At 42.2% G+C, this 23,418-nt stretch overlaps 2 protein-coding genes across 5 annotated transcripts in view; one reads left to right on the top strand and one right to left on the bottom strand.

The window, feature by feature from the left end:
• The window catches only part of LOC120455276 (integrin alpha-PS1), a 44,783-nt gene extending 23,863 nt beyond the window's left edge, over positions 1-20,920 (top strand). The window contains exons 2-9 of one of the 2 annotated variants that reach the window (XM_039641297.2): positions 10,399-10,526; positions 11,606-11,632; positions 15,333-15,445; positions 15,560-15,693; positions 16,767-18,163; positions 18,248-18,387; positions 18,444-19,526; positions 19,585-20,920. In XM_039641297.2, coding sequence (XP_039497231.1) covers positions 10,399-10,526; positions 11,606-11,632; positions 15,333-15,445; positions 15,560-15,693; positions 16,767-18,163; positions 18,248-18,387; positions 18,444-19,526; positions 19,585-19,830 — 3,268 coding nt within the window. In that variant the 3' untranslated portion in view covers positions 19,831-20,920. The remainder of the gene's footprint in view (positions 1-10,398; positions 10,527-11,605; positions 11,633-15,332; positions 15,446-15,559; positions 15,694-16,766; positions 18,164-18,247; positions 18,388-18,443; positions 19,527-19,584) is intronic. The other variant, XM_039641299.2, reaches the window with a different exon arrangement.
• A 387-nt stretch (positions 20,921-21,307) lies between these two features.
• On the bottom strand, positions 21,308-23,029 carry LOC120456648 (proteasome activator complex subunit 3). 3 transcript variants are annotated; one of them, XM_039643574.1, is made up of 3 exons: positions 22,870-23,029; positions 22,287-22,798; positions 21,308-22,134 (listed from the first exon to the last, which is right to left on the bottom strand). In XM_039643574.1, exons 2-3 carry the CDS (start codon positions 22,666-22,668, stop codon positions 21,767-21,769), a joined length of 750 nt encoding a protein of 249 aa, XP_039499508.1. In that variant the 5' UTR covers positions 22,669-22,798; positions 22,870-23,029; the 3' UTR covers positions 21,308-21,766. The 3 variants fall into 3 exon arrangements, with proteins under 3 accessions (XP_039499508.1, XP_039499510.1, XP_039499509.1); XM_039643576.1 differs by having other exon boundaries at positions 22,287-22,812; positions 22,870-23,023; XM_039643575.2 differs by lacking the exon at positions 22,870-23,029 and having other exon boundaries at positions 22,287-22,858.
• Positions 23,030-23,418: the final 389 nt, after the last annotated feature.

The following is a 23,418-nucleotide window of genomic DNA, read 5'->3' as shown; positions in this document are numbered from 1 at the left end:
TGCTGAATGTGACAAAAATAAAGCAATAACAACAGCTTGTCGAGCCGCGGGAGGGGTGCTGCCCAGAGGGGAGGGGGGGAGGTTGTCTGCCTTCAAAGTAAATTTACTTGTCAGTGTCGACGCGTGTAATTTATGCAAATTTTATGCGCACACCACCAAAAAGCACAGCACCAAAAAAAACTGGGAAAAAAATAAAAATTTAACTACAGCCAGCGAAAAACTGACAGAGACGGCAAAAAAAAAGAAATAAAAACTACAAGAAAATAAAAGCATTAAACGCAAAGCACGCAGAATTGTTTCGGTTTTGTTTTATATTTTTATTTTTTTGTTGTTGGAGGGCGGAGGGGTGTGTCGTTTTCCATTTAGTTTATGGCGACATAATTAAAATTTATACGACTTACATACACATCCCGCATTTACAGGGAACGAGCACCCGAGAACACCCCTTTTATTTGTAGGCCACTAGAGTACAGTGATAACACCGCGATACGGCCGACTTATGTCATCGATCATGCAAGGTTTTGTGTATCTTATCAAATATTTTGTAACACCACGTAATCGAATATGACTTACTATGATCACTGGTTAAAGAAGACTTCAGAAATTGTAACAACTTGCAATTTTAATGTAATAATATTTTCCCTTTAGAAAACTGTACAATTTTATTATATTTTATTACATACATATTTGCAACTTGTTAGTATCAGCATAGTAGCGACGATGCTTTATCTAGGCTCCACTGTACTTAAATGGGCAGCAACGAAATTTATGTCAAAATATGGTCATATATTGGGAAATCCCAGGTCTTCTTCTCACAATCGCTCCCTCCCTTTCTAACGCCCCTTCAGCTTGGGGCACATCGCTCCCCATCCCTCTTCCACCTGGCAGCATTCGCCGTGTGTGGCCATGTCACTCGCTCTCGCTCACTCCACTCTCCATTGTCCCTCTCCAACTCTCCACCTCTCCAACTCACTCTCTCATAATTCTTTCAAATTCAAATCCAAAGCCAGACAATAACAACACTAAATTATGAAGGAGAAGACTGCAGTCCTGCTCTCTCGCCGCTCAGTAGAATACACAGGAAGATTTGAATGGCAATTTTTTTTACATTTACAAAAGATTCACAAAAGTTGTTATATTATGTTCAAGCACTTAGTTAATCTACTATAGCTATAAGAAAAAACATTAATTACTTTATAATTGCAAGTGGTGTTATGTTGCTTAAACATTTCTTGTTTTTTCTCAGTGTCCTGCGGCTTTCGTTCCTCTTCATCTGTTGCTGTTTGTAATTTACCTGCCAGCCAGTTGTTTTGTTTACCTATGCCGGCATTTCCCTCTTCACCGGCCATCGCTCACCTTTTCCCCTGGTCCTTGTCCTTCGACCATCCCCCCTCCTCCTTGGCCTACTCCCTGATGGTACACTGAACAGAAACAGCCAGTGCTAACATTCAAAATATCTGCGAAAAACACATTAAGAATTTGAAAAATAGAATTGTAGCACGCTTAAAAGCAGATATATTATTATATTATTATTATATCACATTTTAAAACTGCAGATATTTTTTTGCGGTGTAGACCCTTCTTCAGTTGCCTTCCACTTAGCGACCGCTATTAAACGTCATTGTCTCCAAGCCTTCTTCGCCTCTTCTTCAGATTCTTCTGGATATGTAGTGAATATATGCGTGTATTTGTTTATGGTGCGGCTTCGTCTTTGTCATGAAAGGATAATAAAAAACGAAATTATGTTTAAATATGGTCATCCCCCCCTGCATCGCCGTGTCCTCTTGCTCTCCACTCCTTTTGGGGCATAGGCGTGTTAACATTTTTATTACCGCCATGTCAGTTCCCAGTTCCCATAAATGCGCCACACAACATTCGTACGCAAGAGAAAGATATAGTAACTTGGAACTTGGAATGATATAACAATGACCTGACCATCGTAAGAAAAACTCTAGAAGTGTGTTTGCTTTAGCATGGATTAAAAAAATATAAGAAATAATATAAAAATATTTCATTGTTTCAAGATTTTTGAACCTAATTACCAAACAAACCATATGGATATGTTTATAGATCAATGGCCAAAAGATCCATATGCCATCTCATTAATTGACTCTTATCTTTGGACTTAAGGTCCAAGTCGCGAACAGTTAGAAATTAATTGGATTGCCTTCATTAAACGGCAAGCGATATTTATCGTTCGCTTTATCAAATTAATCAAGCATCCTCCAGCTCTCTACTTTTTTTGCCTTTTGAAAAACTCTTGATATTTTCTTGGCCTGAAGCAACAGCAATTTGTTTACTAACAATTTATGAGCGAAGCAAGCAAAAGTCAAAAAGAGGGAGGCAAAGAAGTACAGTCAAACTTCAATAAGACCCCTTATGTTTGATCTATATGATCTTTCTTCTTACAGAAAATATGCTCCCCCAAATGTTTGACTTGCAATCGTTGAATGTAGCGAGCTATGACTGTAGAGATTAATGCAAGCCTGAAGCTGCGCATGCGCATGCGCATTTGCCAGAGACAAATTTCCGAACGCTGATCCAACCGCTTGACCTTGCCATCAATTCTCATAATGGAAATGGCCTGCCAGTCGGGGGAAATGGAAATGGAAATGAAACCGCTGGGCCGCTTTCCCAACAACAGCAACAACAACAACGTCAAAATCCATATACAAAACGCGATAAGCTGCAAAGCCGCGGGCCAATTTGTGCTACTTGGGTTACGTTGATGGCTAAAGGGGTTGTGGAGCTCAGAGTTGCACTGAGAGAAAATATACTTACAAATGAAATAAAAAAATCCGAGATAATTAACTTGAAGAGATGTATGTATACATAATGTTAAGCTTTGATATGAGTGCCCCACGTTGGGCGCCAGTTCTCTTGCGCAACGCAGCTTAACGCTTTCGTTTTTCCCCGTGCAATTGGGCAAATGTATCGATGGCGGCTCTATGGTTTGGTTCGATGAGTAGCTGGGTAGGCGGTTAAGCGGGCTACCGCGGCAATTTAACGCTCCAATGGCCACAAACACACACACACATAGAGATACGGAACCATATGTAGATCAGAGAGATACATATACTAGCTATATGCGAGCAAACATCTGCATTTGTGTTGACCCACAATTAATCTGAGCCGCACAGCTGCGAACAACGCACGAATTTTGGGCAGAGTTTATCAGTTAGCACTGTTGGCCCATCGGCGCTGCATTTCCTGTATCAATTTCCCATACGGTTGGCCAAATTAACGAGCCGTGAGCGATGACCCAATCGAATGTGGAACTAGGTTGGTCCCACGAAATGCGCAGCTTGCTCTTTTAGGCCTTACCCCAATTTAAGTTCGGTTTAATTAACAATAAGTTGCTATAGCAAAAAAAGAAGACTGAATGAGCAGTATTATTATTATTATAATATGCTCAATTTCACATTCACAACAAATGTAGTTAGTTTTTCTAGTGTGCTGTTGTGGGTTTAAATGCCATTCAGTTGGTAGTTATAACCGAGTAATTGTGAGTTGTGTCATTTGAACTAGATTAAAGTGAATCCATGCGATACTTGGCTATAAAAGCAATGGATTCCAAACAAACTTTATTCAACGATGTGCTAACAACTAAGACACGATTTTATCAGTTTTTATGGTCGAAAGGTGTATTTTTTCTAGCACTAGAGAGTAGAACCTTCCTCACTTGCATTTTTCTCGGCCACCTTGTTTTTTTTGTGTGTTTTTTTTTGGATGTTTCCGCACTTATTGGCGGCGCCATCGAAGGCGTCATCAACTTGGCCAGATCCCCACTTTGGCTATTTTTGGCGTCTTGTTCTGCGATTTAATGGACACATTATGTTCTTGACCCGCGGCGGAAACGCGTGCCTGCCTGCCATTATGGATTTAGATTTGGATTTGGCTTCGAATTTGGCTTTCGATTTGGCTTTGTGCAAATTGAAACATCCACGGATGTTAGCTAATGGGATCCGATATCTATATAACCACACACATCAATATAAGGGAAAACAAATGATTAACAACTCCCCCCCCCAAAATTTTCGGAAAAAAAACATAAAAACAAAAAAAGAACAAAAACCCTTGAGGGCTTTGGGTGCCCTACGATTTTGGGCATGACTTCATTCATACAACAAAAATCTTCGCGGCATTTCTTCTTTTCTTTTTGGACACGCGCGTCACGGCGACACCTTGACATGCCACGCCCACCGGCACATCGCCGCCCAGAGATTGAATGACTTAACCAAATCCCATCAAATTATGCGCGTTCGTTGACTGCCCGTCTTGAATTTTAAGCCTTCGCGAGCCCTCCAAAAGTGAAATACTCCCCAACAAATTGAAAGAAAACCGAAACCCCAAAAACCCCGAAAACCGACAAATTTATTGAATTATGTTTCTCGCTGTCGTTTGTCGTTTGTCGGATGTATTTTGTAGTTTGTGAAGTGACAAATCTTTCGGGTTATTGGGTTGGGTTAGGTTACATCGTCTTGTGCTGAGGGATCTGCTGATGGAAGGTCACATAATCGAGTGAACTGCAGAATGGATTCGAATAATATGCAGCGGAATAATGAGTGGGAGCGATGAAAAGGAGTGGCATGCATATAGGAAACGAATCTCATACGAAATCAGATGCCTTGAAATGTTTTGGGAACGATATATACATACATATATGAGGAATGAGTCCCCAAAATAAATGCTAGAGTTGCACAAAAATCAGTTTTCCTGGGAAATAAAATGCATGGAAATGCGGAACAGGAGAACTTTGAATGCAATAATAATAATAATAATATTGAAGCTAAGATAATGATATAACCTACTTATAACTAAAATTGAGGCATATGCATATTTTCGATATTGTATCTTTTAAACCTCTGCCTTCATCGTGCACTTTCTTTATATTTTTTGGCTTTCATTAACAAAATTCCCCCCGATAAAAAACTACAAATTTGATGGACGACTTTGACATTGAGTGCGAGTGTCAAACGTCAACGCGGACTTGTCGACTTAATGCGCAAATTGAATTAGGCAATGGTAATTCAGTTGCTTCTGTTCAGTTGCTATTGTCGACAGGCTTTTCGTATACGTAATTTGATTTTGGTTGCCTTTGGCTATACGAAACCGAAACCGAAACTCCAATCCCCAAATCCCAAAACCAAATGTGGGCAATCGACAATCGACAATGGACAATGGACAATCGCATTCCAATTTGACGCAAATGCTGCAAATGTCGGCGATTTAACAACACACAGCGTCTCTCCTCGAAAATCCCCTGTAGTAGTAGTCGATTGTAGTGTAGTACAAATGTATGTATGTGGCATTTCTTTCGACTTTTGAAGACAGCTGCAGGTAAACGACACCGCATGTCGCCTATCTTCGATTCCGATCGGACAGGTAACCAGAGTTCAGGTAGATGGGAACACATCCTTCTCTGATAACTTCATCCTGCCGCAGCAGGAAGTATCCTGCGAATCACGCATCCCACTCTCTCCACGGCGATTTACCCTTGAAAACACAATATGTATATATGAGTATTTATAGGGAAGTGTGTAGACGAACGTGACTAACTGCGATTGGCCTACGGGCATAATTAGAAGCGAATAACATCACCTGGCGACTACTACTCAGCACAATCACCATAGGGTAAATAGCGCATTGCAAATATCAAACACTGAGCGAAAGAATATATTTTCCAGTTTTTCACTTTTTTGCTGTTTAGCAGCTTTTAATCAGTAGCACTCTCATCTTATCGCACTGGAGATTAAGACTTAAGATAAGTTTTCCAAGTACATAAACCAGTCCAGAGCGAATGCGAAATCTGAAAGGCATCCGATGGCCCGGAAACAGATCGATCCTAGAAAGCACCCTCTTCTACCACCACCAGATGAGACATCCCAACCCATATAGACCCATAGACATATACCATTCGTGTCCCCAGCAGATCCATAAATATTTACACCGCCCAGAAAGAGTAAAAGATAGATGTATTGAGTGGGTTCACAGGGGTCACTGGGAGACGAAAATGAATTGAATTTTTGTGGCTGGCTTGGGGCAGACAAATGATAATAAATAAATATGCTGAGGAGTGGAGTTCGCCGATGCTGCACCACTTAAAGATATGATATTGGGGATTGGGCGAGGGCGATGGCGATGGCAAACACTTGGGAACACACTTGTGATAATCATGACTAATAAGATACACAAACAGCGCAACGAGCGACTGGGAGCCACCGAAAAATATAAGAAATTCGAAATACAAAATACAAAATACGAAAACGAAGGCAAACACAGCTGGACCAGAAAGGGGGGCAGCCAAAGCAGACAACAAAGTACTCACACAATTTGTGGCAAATGCAATTCGGGGAGTTCCTTCTGCGGCATGGATGGGGGTTACGAAAATAAGTCGGAGGATAAGCTCATTTGGATGGCAGCAAAATGCGGAGGGTGAGCAAGTGGAGCAAGTGGAAAACGAGCTGAGGAAGGGCGAAAAATATACAAAAATAACTTAACTTAACTTCAATACAAAAGCTTCAAATGCATACGAATGTTACATAAAGTGATTTTCAAGCCATAGGATAGCACATGAAGTATCTTTCACGTTAAGAATAAAAAGACTGCTAGTTTATTCATAAGAAAGCGTTTTCTAAAAGAAACTTATATTTTCATTATAAAGAGAAGCCCCATCTACGCTTAATAATTTAATAACCCCACCCTGCGGCACAAATAATAATTGAATTTTTATTCGATTCAAAGCATCAAGCGATCTCCTTTCTTTCGCCTTTCGCCTTTCTTCGTTTTTTATTCAATCAAACAAACAAACTCTTACAAGAGTCTCTTCAGCTGCGGGTGGGTTTTGAGTGGAGTGAGTGTTGGTTAGATGAATGGATTCATTAGATTCACAGGCAAGTCGCTTGCAGTGGAGAGCCACTTGAAAGGGTTTTCGAGAGCTGGGCAATTGAGGCGACACGCGCGACGCCTTAAAGCGGCAATTAATGTTCAAATTTAATTAAACGCATTCTAAGTCGTCGTCGCCAGTGCACTTCATCATTCCCACTCCTATCCCCACCCCTTTGGGTGCACTATACCCGCCAGATTCAGATCCAGATCCAGATCCACCACCAAAAGCTAAGGCCAGAAGTTCAGCGTCATCGAATTTTAATTGCACGCGGGTCGGCAAGTGGAGCAGTTTCTACACTGCAAACAAACTGGGCCACATAGTAATTAAAAAACAAAAAAGACGTATTTTACCACTTATACTTAATTTATATTGTATATATTAATTTATAGTTTTATAGCTATCTGTCTACATTGTCAAATGATTAGATTTCGAAGTATAAACCTAGTCTCATTTATTTATTGGCATTTCTCCAAAGGCACTTGTTGTTTTTCACAGTATTGTAATTTGTTTCGATGCCACGATAATTGAGGGGATCAATCCCCATCCTAAGCCACCCTTGCACCCCCATTTCCCTTGACTAGCCCGCTAATTGATAAGCTAAGTGGCAAGTGCCATAAAAAGTGGAAACCAACTCGCTCCAGAATCCAGAATCCAGAAAATAAAAATCAGAAAATAGCTTCGTCTACACTACGGAACTCCAATCGCCCACTTTACGTCGCCTACTCCATGAAATCTCCATCGAATTCAGAAATTCCAGCTAGATCATTAGGGCTGTTTTATGGACTTTGGGCCATGTCAAAAGATTTACAGCCAGCGGCGTTTGGTGACCAGATTTATGTGACTCGTGTTTTATTTTTCGCCTGCCACTTGGTTGCTATCACCTCTCCTCACCTCACCTCACCTCACCTCACCTTTTGGGAAAATGCAGGCACCTGCTAAATGAGCAGCCGCAGCAGCAGTCCAAACAAACCAGGAAAAAGTATTTCAAAGATACAGCACAGCCAAGCCGATCATAAAACCAACGAAAATGAGGCAGGTTCAGGTTCAGGTCAGGTCAGTGCGTCTAGACTTAACGTCTTCTCTATTTCTCTATTTTTTCCAATTTTTTTTGTATTGTTTTGTTTGTTGGTCTGTTGCAAGCCAGAGTGTCAGCGTTAATGACCACAAGACAAACACGTGAAAAATATGGGAAATGAAATGAAGGAGAGAGCAGGTCTTGGTCTTATGTATAACCCGGCTCAAAAGTCGGACTGGGTCTTGATCTAGTTTTCTTGCGAACAGGTTTCCAAATTAAATTCCCCGTAAAACTTAATTCAAACATAGTTTTCGGCATATGTCGACATTTAAATTAAATATAATTTCAAGTTTTTTGAGAGCTAGTTAAAGTATTGTAAGGTTTATTTCATAAGATGTCTGGTACTAATTCACTATACCCATTCAATAAACACTTTAAATGCTCAATAGATCCATCACTTTAGTTTAAAGAGCAACACTGATGCATAGATGGTGCATGTAATATAAAAGTCAGTTATTAGTTAGTATTAAGCTACCATCTGTTTTTGTAGTTCCAGAATTACTGGATCATTTTGCTGTTTGTAATACCGCCAAATGGGCAAATGTGTCAATTGCGAGGCGACAAAAGCGATAACTTGCAGCACGCCCATGAGCAGCGGCTCCTTCTGCTTCGCCTTTGCCTTTTTTATGATTATTTTTTTATTTTGCACCACCTACACCCAACTACACCCAACTACACCCAACTACACCCACCACTCCCAGAACCAGCCCCACCACAACCCCTCTCACCCATCAGCATCATGGGCAATTTGGCCACCAGTTTTGCCTTTGGGCACTTAAAGATTTCTTTTATTTTCGATTTTTCTTTGGCGTTTTTCTCTCTTGATATTGCTGCTGTGACGCTTGATGGCTGAGGTTTTGATGCACTGAGGAAAATTCTATAATTTCTAATTAGTTTTGAGCACAATACCTTCTTAATATTGAAATAAAGAAATGTTGATAATGAACTTCCGAGTTTAAGTATATATTTGTATGTTTCGCAGTTCTCTTTTCCCAGAACTTTGCTGTTTGAAGACTTGAAGTTTATGCTGATAAATATAAATATCTATATGTTTTAAATAGTGTTTTTGTTTCTGTGTCGTGGGCTTTTGGAGATGTGTGTGTGGTGTGGTGTGTGTAGGTGCCATTTAATGACCGCCATAAAGCCAATCCTCGCCTTCGTGTTTTGTAGTTGTCGTACATGCAATTTCAGCTGTTGTTGTCGCAGAAGTTGCCGTTGTTGTTGCAGCCGCTGTTGCAAGTTGCAAGTTGCTGTTGTTGTTGTTGTTGCCGGTTATGGCTGAGCTTACGGCGGCAGGATAATGAACATTCATGTTAAACACGTTAAGCGAGCGAACGTGGGTGCTGTTCGTTTTTGTTTCTTTACCTTTTGCTTAATTTTTTGCATTTGCCATTCAAGCCGCCCCCTTTTCTTGGCCCTACTTTGTTGCCATTTAGCGTGTTTTCTTTGCCATGTTTTCACTGGCGACGTTTTCATGTCGGAGAAATGTCTTTCTTCTCGTGCTTTTCATGCATCGGCAATTAGACCTGGTATGGCATTTCTTTAACATCATTGCGCTTTTACATACACAACTACCTGTTTGTTTCAATTGCCACATTTGGCTTAAAACAAAATGTGATGTTTTTCACTTAATACTTAAGTGTTGGAAATTGAAATGGGGTCATTATCCTACTGGCGTTTTTAAGCTACTCCTTGGCAATTTGCCTGCTCATTAGCGAAATCTTTCGTGCAGACGCGCCCAAGTCCCTGAAGACCCCCTCTACACCAATCTACACCCACCCATTGCACACGTTTATCGCCCGAAGTAATTACATTTTGGCAGGGCCAAGCCCCAACAAAAAAAAAAGGCGAAAGAAAATAAAAAAATCCAAAGAGCCAACTGAAGTGCATTGAACCAAGTCGCAATTGTCGCTGACTCTGAGTATCTGAGTATCTGAGTATCTGAGTCTGACTTGAACCCACCTACAAATCGATTACCAGTCGGAACCAAAATGCCGACCCGCAATTAGCCGATAGCAGTTAGCCATGGCTATATGTAGTATGTGTAGCCATAACCCAGCAGAACCGAGGTGCGACTGACCACAGATCGCTTGTCTTGGCGGTTTTTGTGGCTGGGATCAGCTTACCAAGTCGTTAAGTTCGAATATATATGCACAGGGAATATACAACAGGTGGTTTCGTATTTAAATTCTGTCATTTCCCACTTGAGCGGATATCAAAATAACTATCATGCTAGTGTTAAAGTCTACAAATGGTTGCTAAACCCAAATACTCGCGATGTGTAATCAAAAATACCAGTCCACAGAGTCTGGCATTGAATACAGCTGGAATTCAAGTTGGTTGAATGATTATGAGAACATTGGAGCATATTTAACTATATTTGATTTACCTTTATTTATTTACTTTATATATGTTTCCCTTTTTGATTTTTCAGTGTCTTGGTGGGAGCTCCACTGGATCAAAATCGACAGCCGAACACCACACACTCTGGCGCCCTCTGGCGGTGTCCCATGACACAACGTTTCGATGACTGCGAACAAGTGATCACCGATGGCAGGCGATGTAAGTGAATCATAACCGTGATGTATAGCAACTAACTAGGCTCTTTAGGTTTTAAATGTTTAATAGAAATACAAATACGTTCGCATCTTAAGTTTTTAGGCTCTTACGATTAGCATAAGTCAAAGTATGTCGATAACTTCTAACCCAGTTTTGCTACCTAAGCCTGTATCAACATCCTTTCATTGGTGGAGGTTTGGCTTGTGCCAATATAATATAGATATAAAATATAGATCTAGTCATAATCGTAGATACCGAATCCCGCTCCCAATCGTCTAGTGACTAACCGGAGTGCCGATGGGGTCAAGGGTCAACCGGGCCTTTCAGCTAACCGATTCGCATTTTCAGTTTACCCCAATCTTTTTTATTCGAATACACCTACTTAGTCTGCGAGTTGTACATAAAAGATTGCCAAATGCTGTATAGAGATCTGTGACTAAACGTATCTAACCTTTAAAACTCTTTTGTTCATAGTTTTAAGTAGGAAAGAACGCGGTGATCGATAAAAAGGGGGCACATTGCAATCGATTAATTCGATGAGTCATTGGAAATGAAATTGAAATAGTCTCTAAATCAATTGGGCTATCCAAAAATATGGTGGTTAAATATCATTTTATCGATCACTTGTTGAATCGTACGATTAACTTTGCAAGCGAATAGTCGATGAATCGTTCGTTCACGTGATGAGCACTCACTATTATTACTCGTACATAAATATATACTCGTATTATCCACTAGTACCTACTGTATAGATATCGATTTTTGTCCTAGCATCTTATTCGAAACATATATAAAAAACACAAATACTGATATCGAAGAATACATTTAATTTAATTTTAATTGATTTGATCTTTCTTTCTCTTTTTTTCTTTCTTATGTTTTTTGATTTTTTGTGCTCTCCCATTTACCTATTTGGTTTCGCCAAAATCCAAATTCGTATTCGGTGCGCATAACTGGGAAATTCATTTGTGTCTCTGCCTCAACCTGAAATCCTAACCCGCCCAACTCCAACTATCCAAATATACTGACAAATCTTTTCGATATTTGCCATATTCGATAAATCGAACGAACGAATCCCTTAGCAAACGGAGCATATGAGATTAATAAGCGTAAGTGGTTTTGGGTGCTTTAATTGTTGTCATGCCCACCAAAAACCGATCCTTAATTACCACCTGATTCCCGTTCAAGGATCGCGCATCTCATCGCAACCGCTAACACCCATTCAGTATTCAATTGACCTATATATATATATATATTTGCATATATATGTATTAACCAGTATGCCTTAATCAGTTTTCATACCTTTGGTTTGCGCTTTGATACGTTCACCTATTGATTTGAATTTGAATTTGCGTTGAATTAACCCCGGCATTTATCATACTTTCGATTCAGTGCACCCATTCACTTCCAGACCCAGAAAAGTAAATAAATCGCCTTTACACACACATATGCATAAGTATACAATTTGCAAATCTAAAATATATCTGCGATCACCGAAAGTACAGTCACGCACGCATGCCTATGGCCGCCATATTGCTTCCCTCTCACTCTTACTTTTGCTTTTACTCTTACTCTTACTGACCTACCACGCATGCGCGCACTAATTGCAATCCGATATTATGTATATAACCATGAAACGTATCTTGAACTACACACCGAATTGTACAAACGCGCATTTAAATGTTTAAATACATACACTTATGCTCACCTTTTGAATTAAATGTATATATCTATATCTAGTTTATTAATTAAAAGTTTATTAATTTTATGTGATAACTAAATTGGTAATACCACTGATAATATTTAATGAAAGACGTTAGGATATTTTCAAAGGTTACTCATAGCAAATATGTCTTTGGTGACAATCGTCCCATCTGTTTTTTGCTAGACCATCCCAGTTTTGAACCCTCCTAAATTTTGAAATATAATCTCCATAGTTGCCCCTGTTATCCAGTTTAGCAACAAATATTTTTCAACAAATATACGATAGCATTTCTGAATATATTTGTGCTCGGGGCCCATTTGCACGCTTCGATTCCAGCGACAACTTCATTATCGGCGTCATATGTTAACCATTTCCTTTAGCATGCCCCAACTGATTCTCGGAATTTTCACCCAATACCATTGTGGAGAAATGGGGAAGGGGAAGGGGGTAGGGGGCTCGCTGCGGCTTAACCATTTCGGCGGCTTCAATTGGCGTCTCATTTAGCACTAATTACAAAGCCATGGCAGCTGGTGCCTCAACTTTACACCCTTGAAGAGGGCGTCATATGATTTTCTCGAAATTCGCGATGCAGTGTCATAATATATGATATATATTTATCCGACTAATATTACCTTTTTTTTACAATTTCCGGTGTGAAAAGTGTAATTCAACTAAAAGTCTTATCTTTGTCGGTGTTTAGTGGTTTCTAACATTGAGGTACTTAAATAGTACAAGTAGCATAAATAGGGTATTAAGTATTTGCATAGTTTCCACTCATATGCAGATCCATTTGCGCTTTAGCCCTGCTGGGTGTTTACGACCCCCGCCGCCAGCCGAGTGTTAACATGGAACTGGGTCGTCTGCATTTTTTTGAACGTCACTGTGACCGGGTTTCCACTGCCGCTTCTTCTTTCTCCTCCGGCTCTGCTCTTCTTCTTCGCTCTTTTGGCAATCAGAGCGTGGCAGTTTTGAACAGAAGAAGCAGAAGAAACGTCTAAAAAAAATTCTAAAAAAAAACCTACTAAAGCCAAAGAAGTGGGCTTTGCCAACGGCGCCGCCCCAGAACGTGACAAATTTCTCAAACTATGAGCACAGCAAAAAATACCAAAACGAAGTGCAGAACATTAGGCTACACTGGGAGAAATTCTTGCGCAAGAGCAGTAAACTAACAAGTCACATTAGAGCCCCTCCACTTTCCTACAAAAGAAACAGAATCGTCTGCCGATTCAATTTGAACTTTTTGGTAGAAAATCATTGCTGCTTTCCCTCTAAAAAAATATTAGGCATTACCACATTTTTGTTCGCTGTGTACGCATGAAAGGCAAAAAACAAATGTTGGCTGGGGCATTAAAAATAACTGCAAATTGTAAAAGTAAAGCGAATTCTTGAGCGAAAATAGCGCGGAATTTTTCGGTAGGCGAAATAAAACACGGGGCGGTTGCTTAAGATTTTATTTGCATTGCTGCACATTAGCCATAACCCCCTTTTTTCATCCATTACCTTCAGAGAACTGAATTCTTTTCAAGTCGGCCCAATGTCAGAAACGCAGAAACGGGGCAAATTGACAAGAAGAAGAAAGGGGAAGTGGCGCTGGGCGGTTCTACCAGCTGCGCGACTTTCACTGCGCAAACGCGACAGACGGGCGCGTTTTAAAACGCGTCAAACCCGTCAAGAACGGCCCACGCTCCAAGGCGAACGAAAAAAGTCCGAAAAGAAACGCTACAGCGAAAAAAATAAAGGTGGTTAATTAAAATATATTTTGATTAAACTTTCTGTTGCCCATTTATGAAAAGTTGAAGATGGAAAATGTTACACTTCGGTTTTACTATAGCAATAAAAGAGGTTTTAGACAACTAAACAAGGACAGCGTTAGTGGAATATTTTTCAGTGCACTGCAACTGCGCTTTCTATCTCGCTTGCTCTTGCAAGTGTAATAATCATTTATCATATTTCAACACTTTGATGCTTTAAAATGCATTCTAAATCAATTTCGTTCGGCTCTCTCTCTTTTGCGGCTGCGCTTTCCATTTTTGTTTTGCCGCTCTTTTGCTTCGTTTCATGCTTCGTTTAATCAACAATTTTTGTTGTTTACCTCTCACTCCACTTTTTTTTTTTCTTTTTTTGTTGCACAAATGCCGCCAGCATTTAACAAAAAATGGGAAATAATCAAGAAACATGTTGCCCGAAAATCAGCTGTAAATAATTGAATTGTTTGGAGTTCGGTGTCGCTTGGAATTTGCATTTTATCGCTTTTGTTTCAATTTCGATTTCCAGTTCCAGTTAAAAACCGGGGTGGACCAACAAATCAGGATTAGCTGTAAATTTCAATAGTACTACTACTTAAGGGGACATCGGGTTTAATTTGAAATAATCGATATTTCCTCTATAAACCTAGATACTAGTAACATACCAATTACAGATTCATTAGCATTACTTTCATTCATTTAAAATATATTTCACAAATTGTATTATTTACATAAATCTGGAAAAATATCATAGATTTCATTTCTGTAATATGTATTCATTATTTACAAAATTGATCTTAAATATTAAACGGAAAGAAACCACAATGTGTATGTGAAATTATCTGAAAGAAATCAATATTAGTCGGATTCTCATTTCATAAGTTGCGTTTCTTATGTCTGCCAGCAGTTAAAATACATTTCAAAAAGAATTATGTGTTATACGTGGCGTATGAGTAATAAATCGAATTTTAGGCAAAAACTAGGAAACATGGTCCACCCTACTGTACAGATGTACGTATGTAAATTTGTGAATGATTACTGTTGTTCTGACCATTTCTAAATATATAAACTGTTGATAATGCATACTACTCGTTGTTTTATAAAGTTATTAATTATTAGCTATAATTACCGTTACTGTTGTTGCTGTTACTGTTACATATATTATTATTGTTGTTATTGCTGACATGCACATACACAAACACACACACACACAAACACATGTGCACAAATGTACACAATCACAAACACGATCACATACATTAGAAATCTTTTTTTGGCAACTGCTAACATTGCAATTTCTCTCTGCACTCTCTTTCTCTCTCTCACTCTCTCTCCCGAAATTCTCCGTTATTCGCTCAGCGTTCGACAGCGAAATCCTTTCGCCGCCCGGCAACGACGAAATCAAGGAGGACCAATGGATGGGCGTTACGGTGCGATCGAATCCCTTACAGGCCAACGGATCCGGCGGAAAGGTGAGTAAACCGCAGTTCCAACATACTAAGTACTCCGATTTAACTCTTTAATAGCAACTTCAATTTATAATATTTATATATTACAAATAATAAGAATATTATAATATGTTGTAGGTGATTGTCTGCGCCCATCGCTACATGTACATCGTGCGTGAGAACCGTTATGGCCAGGGTCTCTGCTATCTGCTCACGAACGATCTGCAGTTCGAGGAGGTCCACGAGCCCTGCAAAGGACGGCCCGTGCAAAGGTCAGTTCTCTTAACTGTCTTAACTCTCTTATCTCTCTTATCCAGGCTTTTAAGCTATTCATGCAGCTCTGTAGGAGTAACACGATCATAGTTCATAAATCATGCCATCGCCAGTTGTCCTAGGTCATCGCCAGTGATCAGGTTGATGTAATCAAAATGTACATATGTATGTTTGTATGTACATTCCCATACTCTTTCCATTCTCAGTTGACAGGGGTCAGTTGTTTGTGGTTGGAGGGAAGGGAAGGGTGGGGAAGCGAAGGAAGAGTGTCAAGGTGAATTATCTCCAGCTATGAATAATGCGGGGGTGTTTCGCCCAATTAGCATGCAGTGTGTGTGTGTGGCAGTGGGGAGAGGTGGGGGTGGGGTGAACGAGGGGGTCACCTCAAGTGTGACACCGATGACGTCGTTGCAGGGTATAAACGCACACACATAAAGGTGAAATTTAATTTATTTAAATGACAGGAGCGTTTTGGGAAGGAGAAATATGCGGGGATTCCGCACCCACATGATGACCGAAATCAAGGAGCGGTTGGGAACGAGAACGAGAGGTCAAAGGTGGCCCAACAGGGGGGGGAGGGGGTAACTGGAAGGCCTGTCATCATTCTGAATATGCAATTTTTCATCAAGGTGAAACTCGCGTGTCCAAACTCGATTCGGGAATAAGCATGGGGGCTACAAAATATATATGGAACAAATGGCTGGAAAAGAGGTGAAGCACCAGCACAACAGGCAAATGTTGACCCTGGTCATCCATTAATGTCCAACGCACAACTCCATTCGGGAATGGTCAAATGACGTGAGCACAAAGATACGGGCGTCCAAAGAGTCCTTCCGTTGACCATGGTCATCTATTAATGTCTTGATAAGGGAATAGATTAGGCCACCATGGGACACAAATGAAGACAAGCTGGACATGTCCTTGCACATATCCTTGGTCATAAATCAGAAGTCAACTGGAGTATCTATGGACATTACTCTTATTTTGATGTCCAATTTGATAGTGCTTATCCTAGGTTAAGGAACAGTTGTGGTTAGGTTGCTATTAATCTCAATCGTTCTGTAACCATCAGGCAACACGAGGATTATGGACTGTGCCAGGCGGGCACATCGGCTGCCCTGCTGGACGATGACACCATGGTGCTGGGCTCCCCGGGACCGTACACGTGGCGCGGTTCCATTTGGGTGACCCAGGTGGGCGGGGAGTATCTGCAGCGCGACAAGACGACCTACTACAGTGATCACACGGACTCCAATTCGCCGGTGGACAAGTACAGCTATCTGGGCATGTCGGTGACCGGTGGCAGATTCTTTGGCCACATGTCCTATGCGGCTGGTGCACCACGATCCGAGGGTCATGGACAGGTGGTGATCTTCGACAAGTCCACCGATAATCCAATGCCGGTGCACTCGATCCTTGATGGCGAGCAGTTTGGTTCCAGTTTTGGCTATGAACTGACCACCGCCGATGTGAACGGAGATCACAGGCCGGATTTGATAGTGGCAGCGCCGCTGTACTTCACGAAAACGGAGGGTGGAGCTGTGTACGTGTACCAGAACAACCAGGATACGTTGCCCACGAAGTACACACTCAAGTTGACGGGTCCGCTCGAGAGTCGTTTCGGTCTGGCACTGGCTAATATCGGTGATCTGAACAAGGATAACTGCGAGGATCTGGCCGTGGGTGCACCATACGAGGGCAATGGCGTAGTCTACATCTACTTGGGTTCGCGGCAGGGTCTGAATTCCAAGCCCGCCCAGAAGATCCTGGCCTCGGAACTGGGTGGCGCGGTGCCCAATGGTCAACCGATACGCACCTTTGGCATCTCCATATCCGGCAACACCGACTTGGATGATAACTCCTATCCGGATGTGGTAATCGGAGCGTTCAACTCCTCGGCAGCCGTGATCCTGCTGGCCAGACCCATCATCAGCATCCAGACGAGTGTGCAGCGCGAGGAGCTGCGCAACATGGATCCCAATAGGCCCGGCTGCTTGGCCGATCCGGCCAGCAATCTCACCTGTTTCACGTTCCGAGCATGTTGCAGCATCGATCCGTACGATGAGAAGAACAAGGAACTCCGCTTGGCATATAGCGTTGAGGCGGAAACCTTTGATCATCTAAAGAAATTCTCTCGGGTCTTCTTCTTCGATCGGGACAATAAGCGAACGAATGTGCTCAGTCGCGTGGTGAAGGTGCACACGGATGGTCGGACCGAATGCCAAGCGGTGACGGGTTACATCAAGTCCAATACCCGGGATATCCAGACACCGGTGCGCTTCCGATTGAAGTACTCGCTGGAGGAGCCGCCACTGGCCGAATCCGCATTGGTACGCCTCAATCCAATATTGGATCAGACGCAGGCGCATGTCGATTTCGAGGGCACCTTCCAGAAGGACTGTGGCGATGACGATCTCTGCGAGAGCAACCTGGTCATCCGGGCGGAGCCGAACATTACTGAATTCTCAGGTGCGTCCATCTACTGGCTATTTTTTGTAGTACAGAGCTCGCTGTAACCCATGATCATCGCTCTTTTTTTTTGTCATCATTTAGGCAATGCATACAAACTGATTCTGGATGAGACGGAACTGGAGGTGCGCATCAATGTCAGCAATCTGGCGGATTCCGCGTACGAGGCTCAACTCTTCATCGCCCATCAGGCGGGCGTTTCATATGTGGCCACCAAGAAGCCGGTAAGTGGTTACCAGAAATTCCGTGAATGTTTCCATTCATTTCATTCAATCCACAGACGAATGCCACTTGCAACAGTTATAATGCCACGCTGGTGGCATGCAGCCTTGGTAATCCCATGCTGCGCGACACCACCACATTTGTGACCATCCGATTCCAGCCCAAAGGATTGGAGCCCAGCGAGAAGACGATGCTATTCCACATATTCGCAAATACCACGTCCAAGCTGGTGGGACGCGAGCTGCCCGAGCGGGATCTTCTCGTGAATGTGGTGCGTCGGGCGAGGCTCAATGTCCGCGGCTGGGCCAAACCCGAGCAGAGTTTCTACAGTGGATCGCGTGTGGCAAATTCGGTGGCAACTACTGTCGCCTCCTCGGAGACGGAGGGACATGGTCCCATGGGTATGGACGATGTGGGCTCTCAGGTTCAGCACATGTTCACCATCTACAATGATGGACCATCGACGGCGCCGAAAGTACAAATGGTCATCCACTGGCCGTACTCACTGTACAGTGATCCACAGAGCGGTCGACCGGTACAGTATCTGCTCTATCTGGAGCAAGTGCCCACTGTGGAAGTCAGCCAGGGCGAATGCCATGTGGCCAAGGAATATGTTAATCCATTGAATTTGGCCAGCGGCTCTAGGGAAAATCCAGCTGCCTTCAGTGCTCCGGCCCAGATGCGAATGTTCCCCTCGCACTCGCACTCGCGTCATTCGTTCAACAAGAGCTCGATCCAGTCGCAGCGAAGCTACTTCTCCAGCAGCCACCGGGATGAGCATTCGGATGACGCGCAATCAAGCCGCAATCGTGTCCGTCGCAGTTTCCTGGAACGGGTGACCCGCCTGGAGCGGTTAATGTACGATTCCGAGAGTGGCAATGCGGCGGGCTCGAATGGCAAGAAGCAGGACATCGTGGAGCTGGACTGCAACAAGGGCGCGACGAACTGCGTCCGCATCGAGTGCGATATCCTAAATATGCCCGCCAATTCCGAGGCACAGGTGATGGTCCTGGCGCGGCTGTGGAACTCGACGCTGGTCAGTGAATATCCTCGGGTGGAAAGGGTCAGGATTTTCTCGACAGCCACAGCCCAAATACCCGAGAGCTATGGCGTCGAGATGATGGATCACATTAACATAGAGGTGAGGTTTCTTAGGTGACGTGTTCGTGGATTTGTTTGAAATATTATCCTTTTGCCAGGTGGAGACGCGTGCCTATCCGGAGTTGAGGAACCAACAGCGGGACACATCGATACCCTGGCTGATTATCATACTGGGCATCGTGGGCGGACTGCTCCTCCTGGCGCTGGTCACCTATGTGCTGTGGAAGGTTGGCTTCTTCAAGCGCATCCGACCCACCGATCCGACGTTAAGCGGCAATCTGGAGAAGATGAACGAGGAGAAGCCCTTCCTGGCGCCATCAAAGAATACGCATCACGTTTTCTAACAAGAGGGCACCGTCGGCTGGGATTTGGTGCGCCGTCGGAGGCGTCGACGTCGTCTAAAGCTGCGACTTCCGGTTTCCGCTCAGCCGCGACATGGCTGGCGGAAAACTACGGTCAAGTCCAATAACAATAATAATAATAACAACAGCAGCAGCAACGACAGCGATGTGGACGTACTTTCGCTGACACCACCGCCGCCACCTCTTAGCATCCTCAGCTGGGGAAACGATGGCTATTACCAAGCCAGCGCCGCCTGGTGGGGTCACCACATGTGATCAAATCGCGGTTCACCGTGGATCAAGTGGGTCATGTGGGACATGTGGGTTGTGGTTCAATGTGCCATTTCGTTTACTTAATACACAAGGCTAAGTTCAGTTCTGTGGATGCGATCAGATGGAATTGATAGCCGGGATTCCGTTACTGGCATCAGCTAAATATAAATTCCATTTTATAACTAATTTCCCTAAAAAAAAAATATAATGAGAAAAAATTCCCCTTCAAATGGTGCTTTTAAACACTTAGGACCTCCTGAAACCTTTAAAATGTACATAAGCACCTAGCACTTTATATTTAGCTGATGCCAGTACTGAGCTTAGGGTCTAAAGATTTAGCTAAGCCCAAAACGTTGATAATCTTTGTGAAAAGTGTTATTGTCAAATATAGATTTAAGCCTTAGTTGTTAGGCTTAGTTGTAGAGAACGACGAGGAAATTCCGAATATAGCATACATACGAAACCACTGCCAATAACAAATGATAAGTGCCTCGACGAAATCGAACCGACATAAAAACAAAAGAAAATATATAAATGCAAGAAATCGAAAGTATTAGCACAAACTTAATGCATAACTAAAAAATAATCCACGTAACTGAATTTAGCATACACCGAACAGATTATTCATATTTTGTTTGTTTTCCGTCAACTAATTTAAGTGATAGTTTTTTCGAAATTGTGCAAAACACTAGAGATGTTAGTTTTTGATTGTATGTATGTACGTGTGGGGTCGAGTTTTAGTTAAATTAGTTGTAAATATAAATTCAATAGTACTAGCTGTAAATAGTAATTATGTTCTTTATCTATTTAATATACGATTCCTTTTTTTTAAACCCCATTTGTGTTTTGAATTTTCCGTTTGGCGCGCGTTTGAATCAAACATGTTCGAACTGGAAGTTCCATAGCAGGCAGCTTTGGTATTGCAGCTGTCCGACAAAGACACTTCAAGAAATACATAGTTCCCTTTCGTAATCTTACAAATACAAATTGGCTGGCGCGAATTTCTAAAAAATTCATAGTCACGTTTAGAATTTTCTAAACTGCTAAAGCAAACGAACAGACATTTTAATACTTCGCAATGCCATTTTTTTTTCGATTAGCCGCATCGAATTCAATAATTTCTAACTGTTTTGATTTTGCGACAGGCTTCCATCCCGAAAGTAAAACCAACCGTCCAATATAAAAAAACAAGAAAACAATCACAGCGTTACCTATTCGGGGCGAATCACTTATTATGATTTATTTTTCACACATTTTGAAAGGACATTTTCAAATGTGTTAAAAATGTACATTAGGAAATGTTTAAAAAATGTGTCAATGGAGTTCGCCTATTCTTTATATGCATAGCTATAGCTATTAGTGGAATCTATACAGCATCGGTATTCTTGTATTCTACGCTAAACTCGACATTACACTATAGACGTAGTACAAATGGATCAATAGTCGATTGTTGTTAGGCTACAGCTATTGCTTAATCACTGCTCTTCACTTGACTGAATTTTGATGTTTGTAAACCAAAGTGGAGTCTTAGCTTTTCGAGTAGCCACAAGAACCGGTGACCGTCCGCTCTACGGGCTGATTGTTGATTTGTTTGTTGATCAAGAAGTATGATGAGGCAAAGGAAGAAAAAAAAAAAGTAGAGGCTCGGGCTTGTGAAATACCTAGCCTAATACAGGCTTTCGGTATTTGAGGAACGCGGCTTCTTCAGCTTCTCGAGGTTCTTAATAACTATGTCGTGCAGCGAGGAGTAGCGATTGCGCACCTCGCAAACGACCAGCCACAGGCTGAGGTACTCCTTCTCGTCCAGCTCGAGGACTGCGCGCCGATAGTCATCGATGTGCGGATACTTGGCCACCTTGGACACCACCTTGGCGCGCGACAGGAAGTAGCGCGATATCTGGTCAAAAAAGGCGGCCGCCTCAGATTCAACAGTTTGAATTTCGGCCAGCGTGTCCTCTTGAATGGAGACGCCAAAGTTGTTGCCATCCTCGATCTTGGGTATCATAAAGGAGATCCACATCTTAAGTAGATTGGCTGCGGAAGAAACAAATTCAGGAGTTACTAGGAATTCAGGCTAGCTGTTTCAAATTCTTGGAATTCATACAATTTTAGGATCATTAAAGGGACTTTTGAATAGATAAAGGTAAATAAGGTAACTATGAACTCATAAAATACGGTGCACTTACAATCCTCCACTAGCTTCCTGATGATAGGCTTGACGACCTTGATCATCTCGCAGAGCGGCTTGTTGCACGGCACCGTACCGGCGGGCAGTGCCAGCACCGGCTGCCCGGAAACGATGACATCCTTGCGCTGACGCTTGGTGGGCGGATGGTCGCCATCCTCCGACTGGTTGTCCTCGTGATTCTTAACCAGGACAGGCGGCAGGGCCGGGATGTTGAGGTCCTGGTGCACCTCGTCGAAGTTGCGCTCGTTGAACATCGGCGTGGACAGCAGCTCGTTCAGCTGGACGATCTTCTCCGGGAATCCCTTGGTGATCAGCAGCTCTGCCTTGAGGATCAGCGAGTCCTTGTACTCCTGCACTCTCACCACTGTGTCGTTTGGCATTTTGTTAACTATGTGGGTTTCGTTTCGTGTCCGTGGAAACCTTATATCCTATTCTGAGTCCTGTTTCCTGGCGTAGTACCGGTTCTTCTCGTTCTTTTCCTTCTCCACAGCAAACAGCAACGCGGACGCTCTGAAATCGGCGGACTTTTAAGGACTCGTGTCGGCGGATTGCGAAATTTGAAGCGGGAAAAGCAGACTTACCGACAATTTTTGATGCCCAAGCAACAACACACATGTGGTGCTAGAGGTGGGGACAAACGAATAATCGATGTTTATGCGCTGCTATCGCAATGTGCTGAAATTTCGCAAGAAAATACCAGAAATTCTTTACGGAGTTAAGCGAGACTTTTTAATGTTTTTTCTATTTATTGAACATTCTGTTTGCAAGTGAATGATTGAAAATTCAGTTGTTACTTTCTGTTTTGTTACTTACAATTATTTTATAGTCTTAGCATTATAGTTTGCATAACATGTTTCATATTGCATTTCATGTGCAACAGCTGAAGCAGGTTTTTTTATTTATCATATTATAAATGATAATTAATTTATATATATTTACTATTATTTAAAAGCAATTTAACGTAATTTAACGCTATATCATAAAAAATTAAAAATAAAAAGCGCGCCGTACCTTATCGATATACTGGTGCATACCGCGTGTTATACCAAAAGATTGTATCAAATGTTATAAAAGTTAATTAAACCTCTTGTAATTCAATGTAGTAACATTTAAATTTGTATATGTGTTCT

Source organism: Drosophila santomea, chromosome X (genome assembly GCF_016746245.2).
Source record: "Drosophila santomea strain STO CAGO 1482 chromosome X, Prin_Dsan_1.1, whole genome shotgun sequence".
Lineage (NCBI taxonomy): Eukaryota > Metazoa > Arthropoda > Insecta > Diptera > Drosophilidae > Drosophila > Drosophila santomea.
This window is presented reverse-complemented; position numbering and strand designations above follow the sequence as displayed.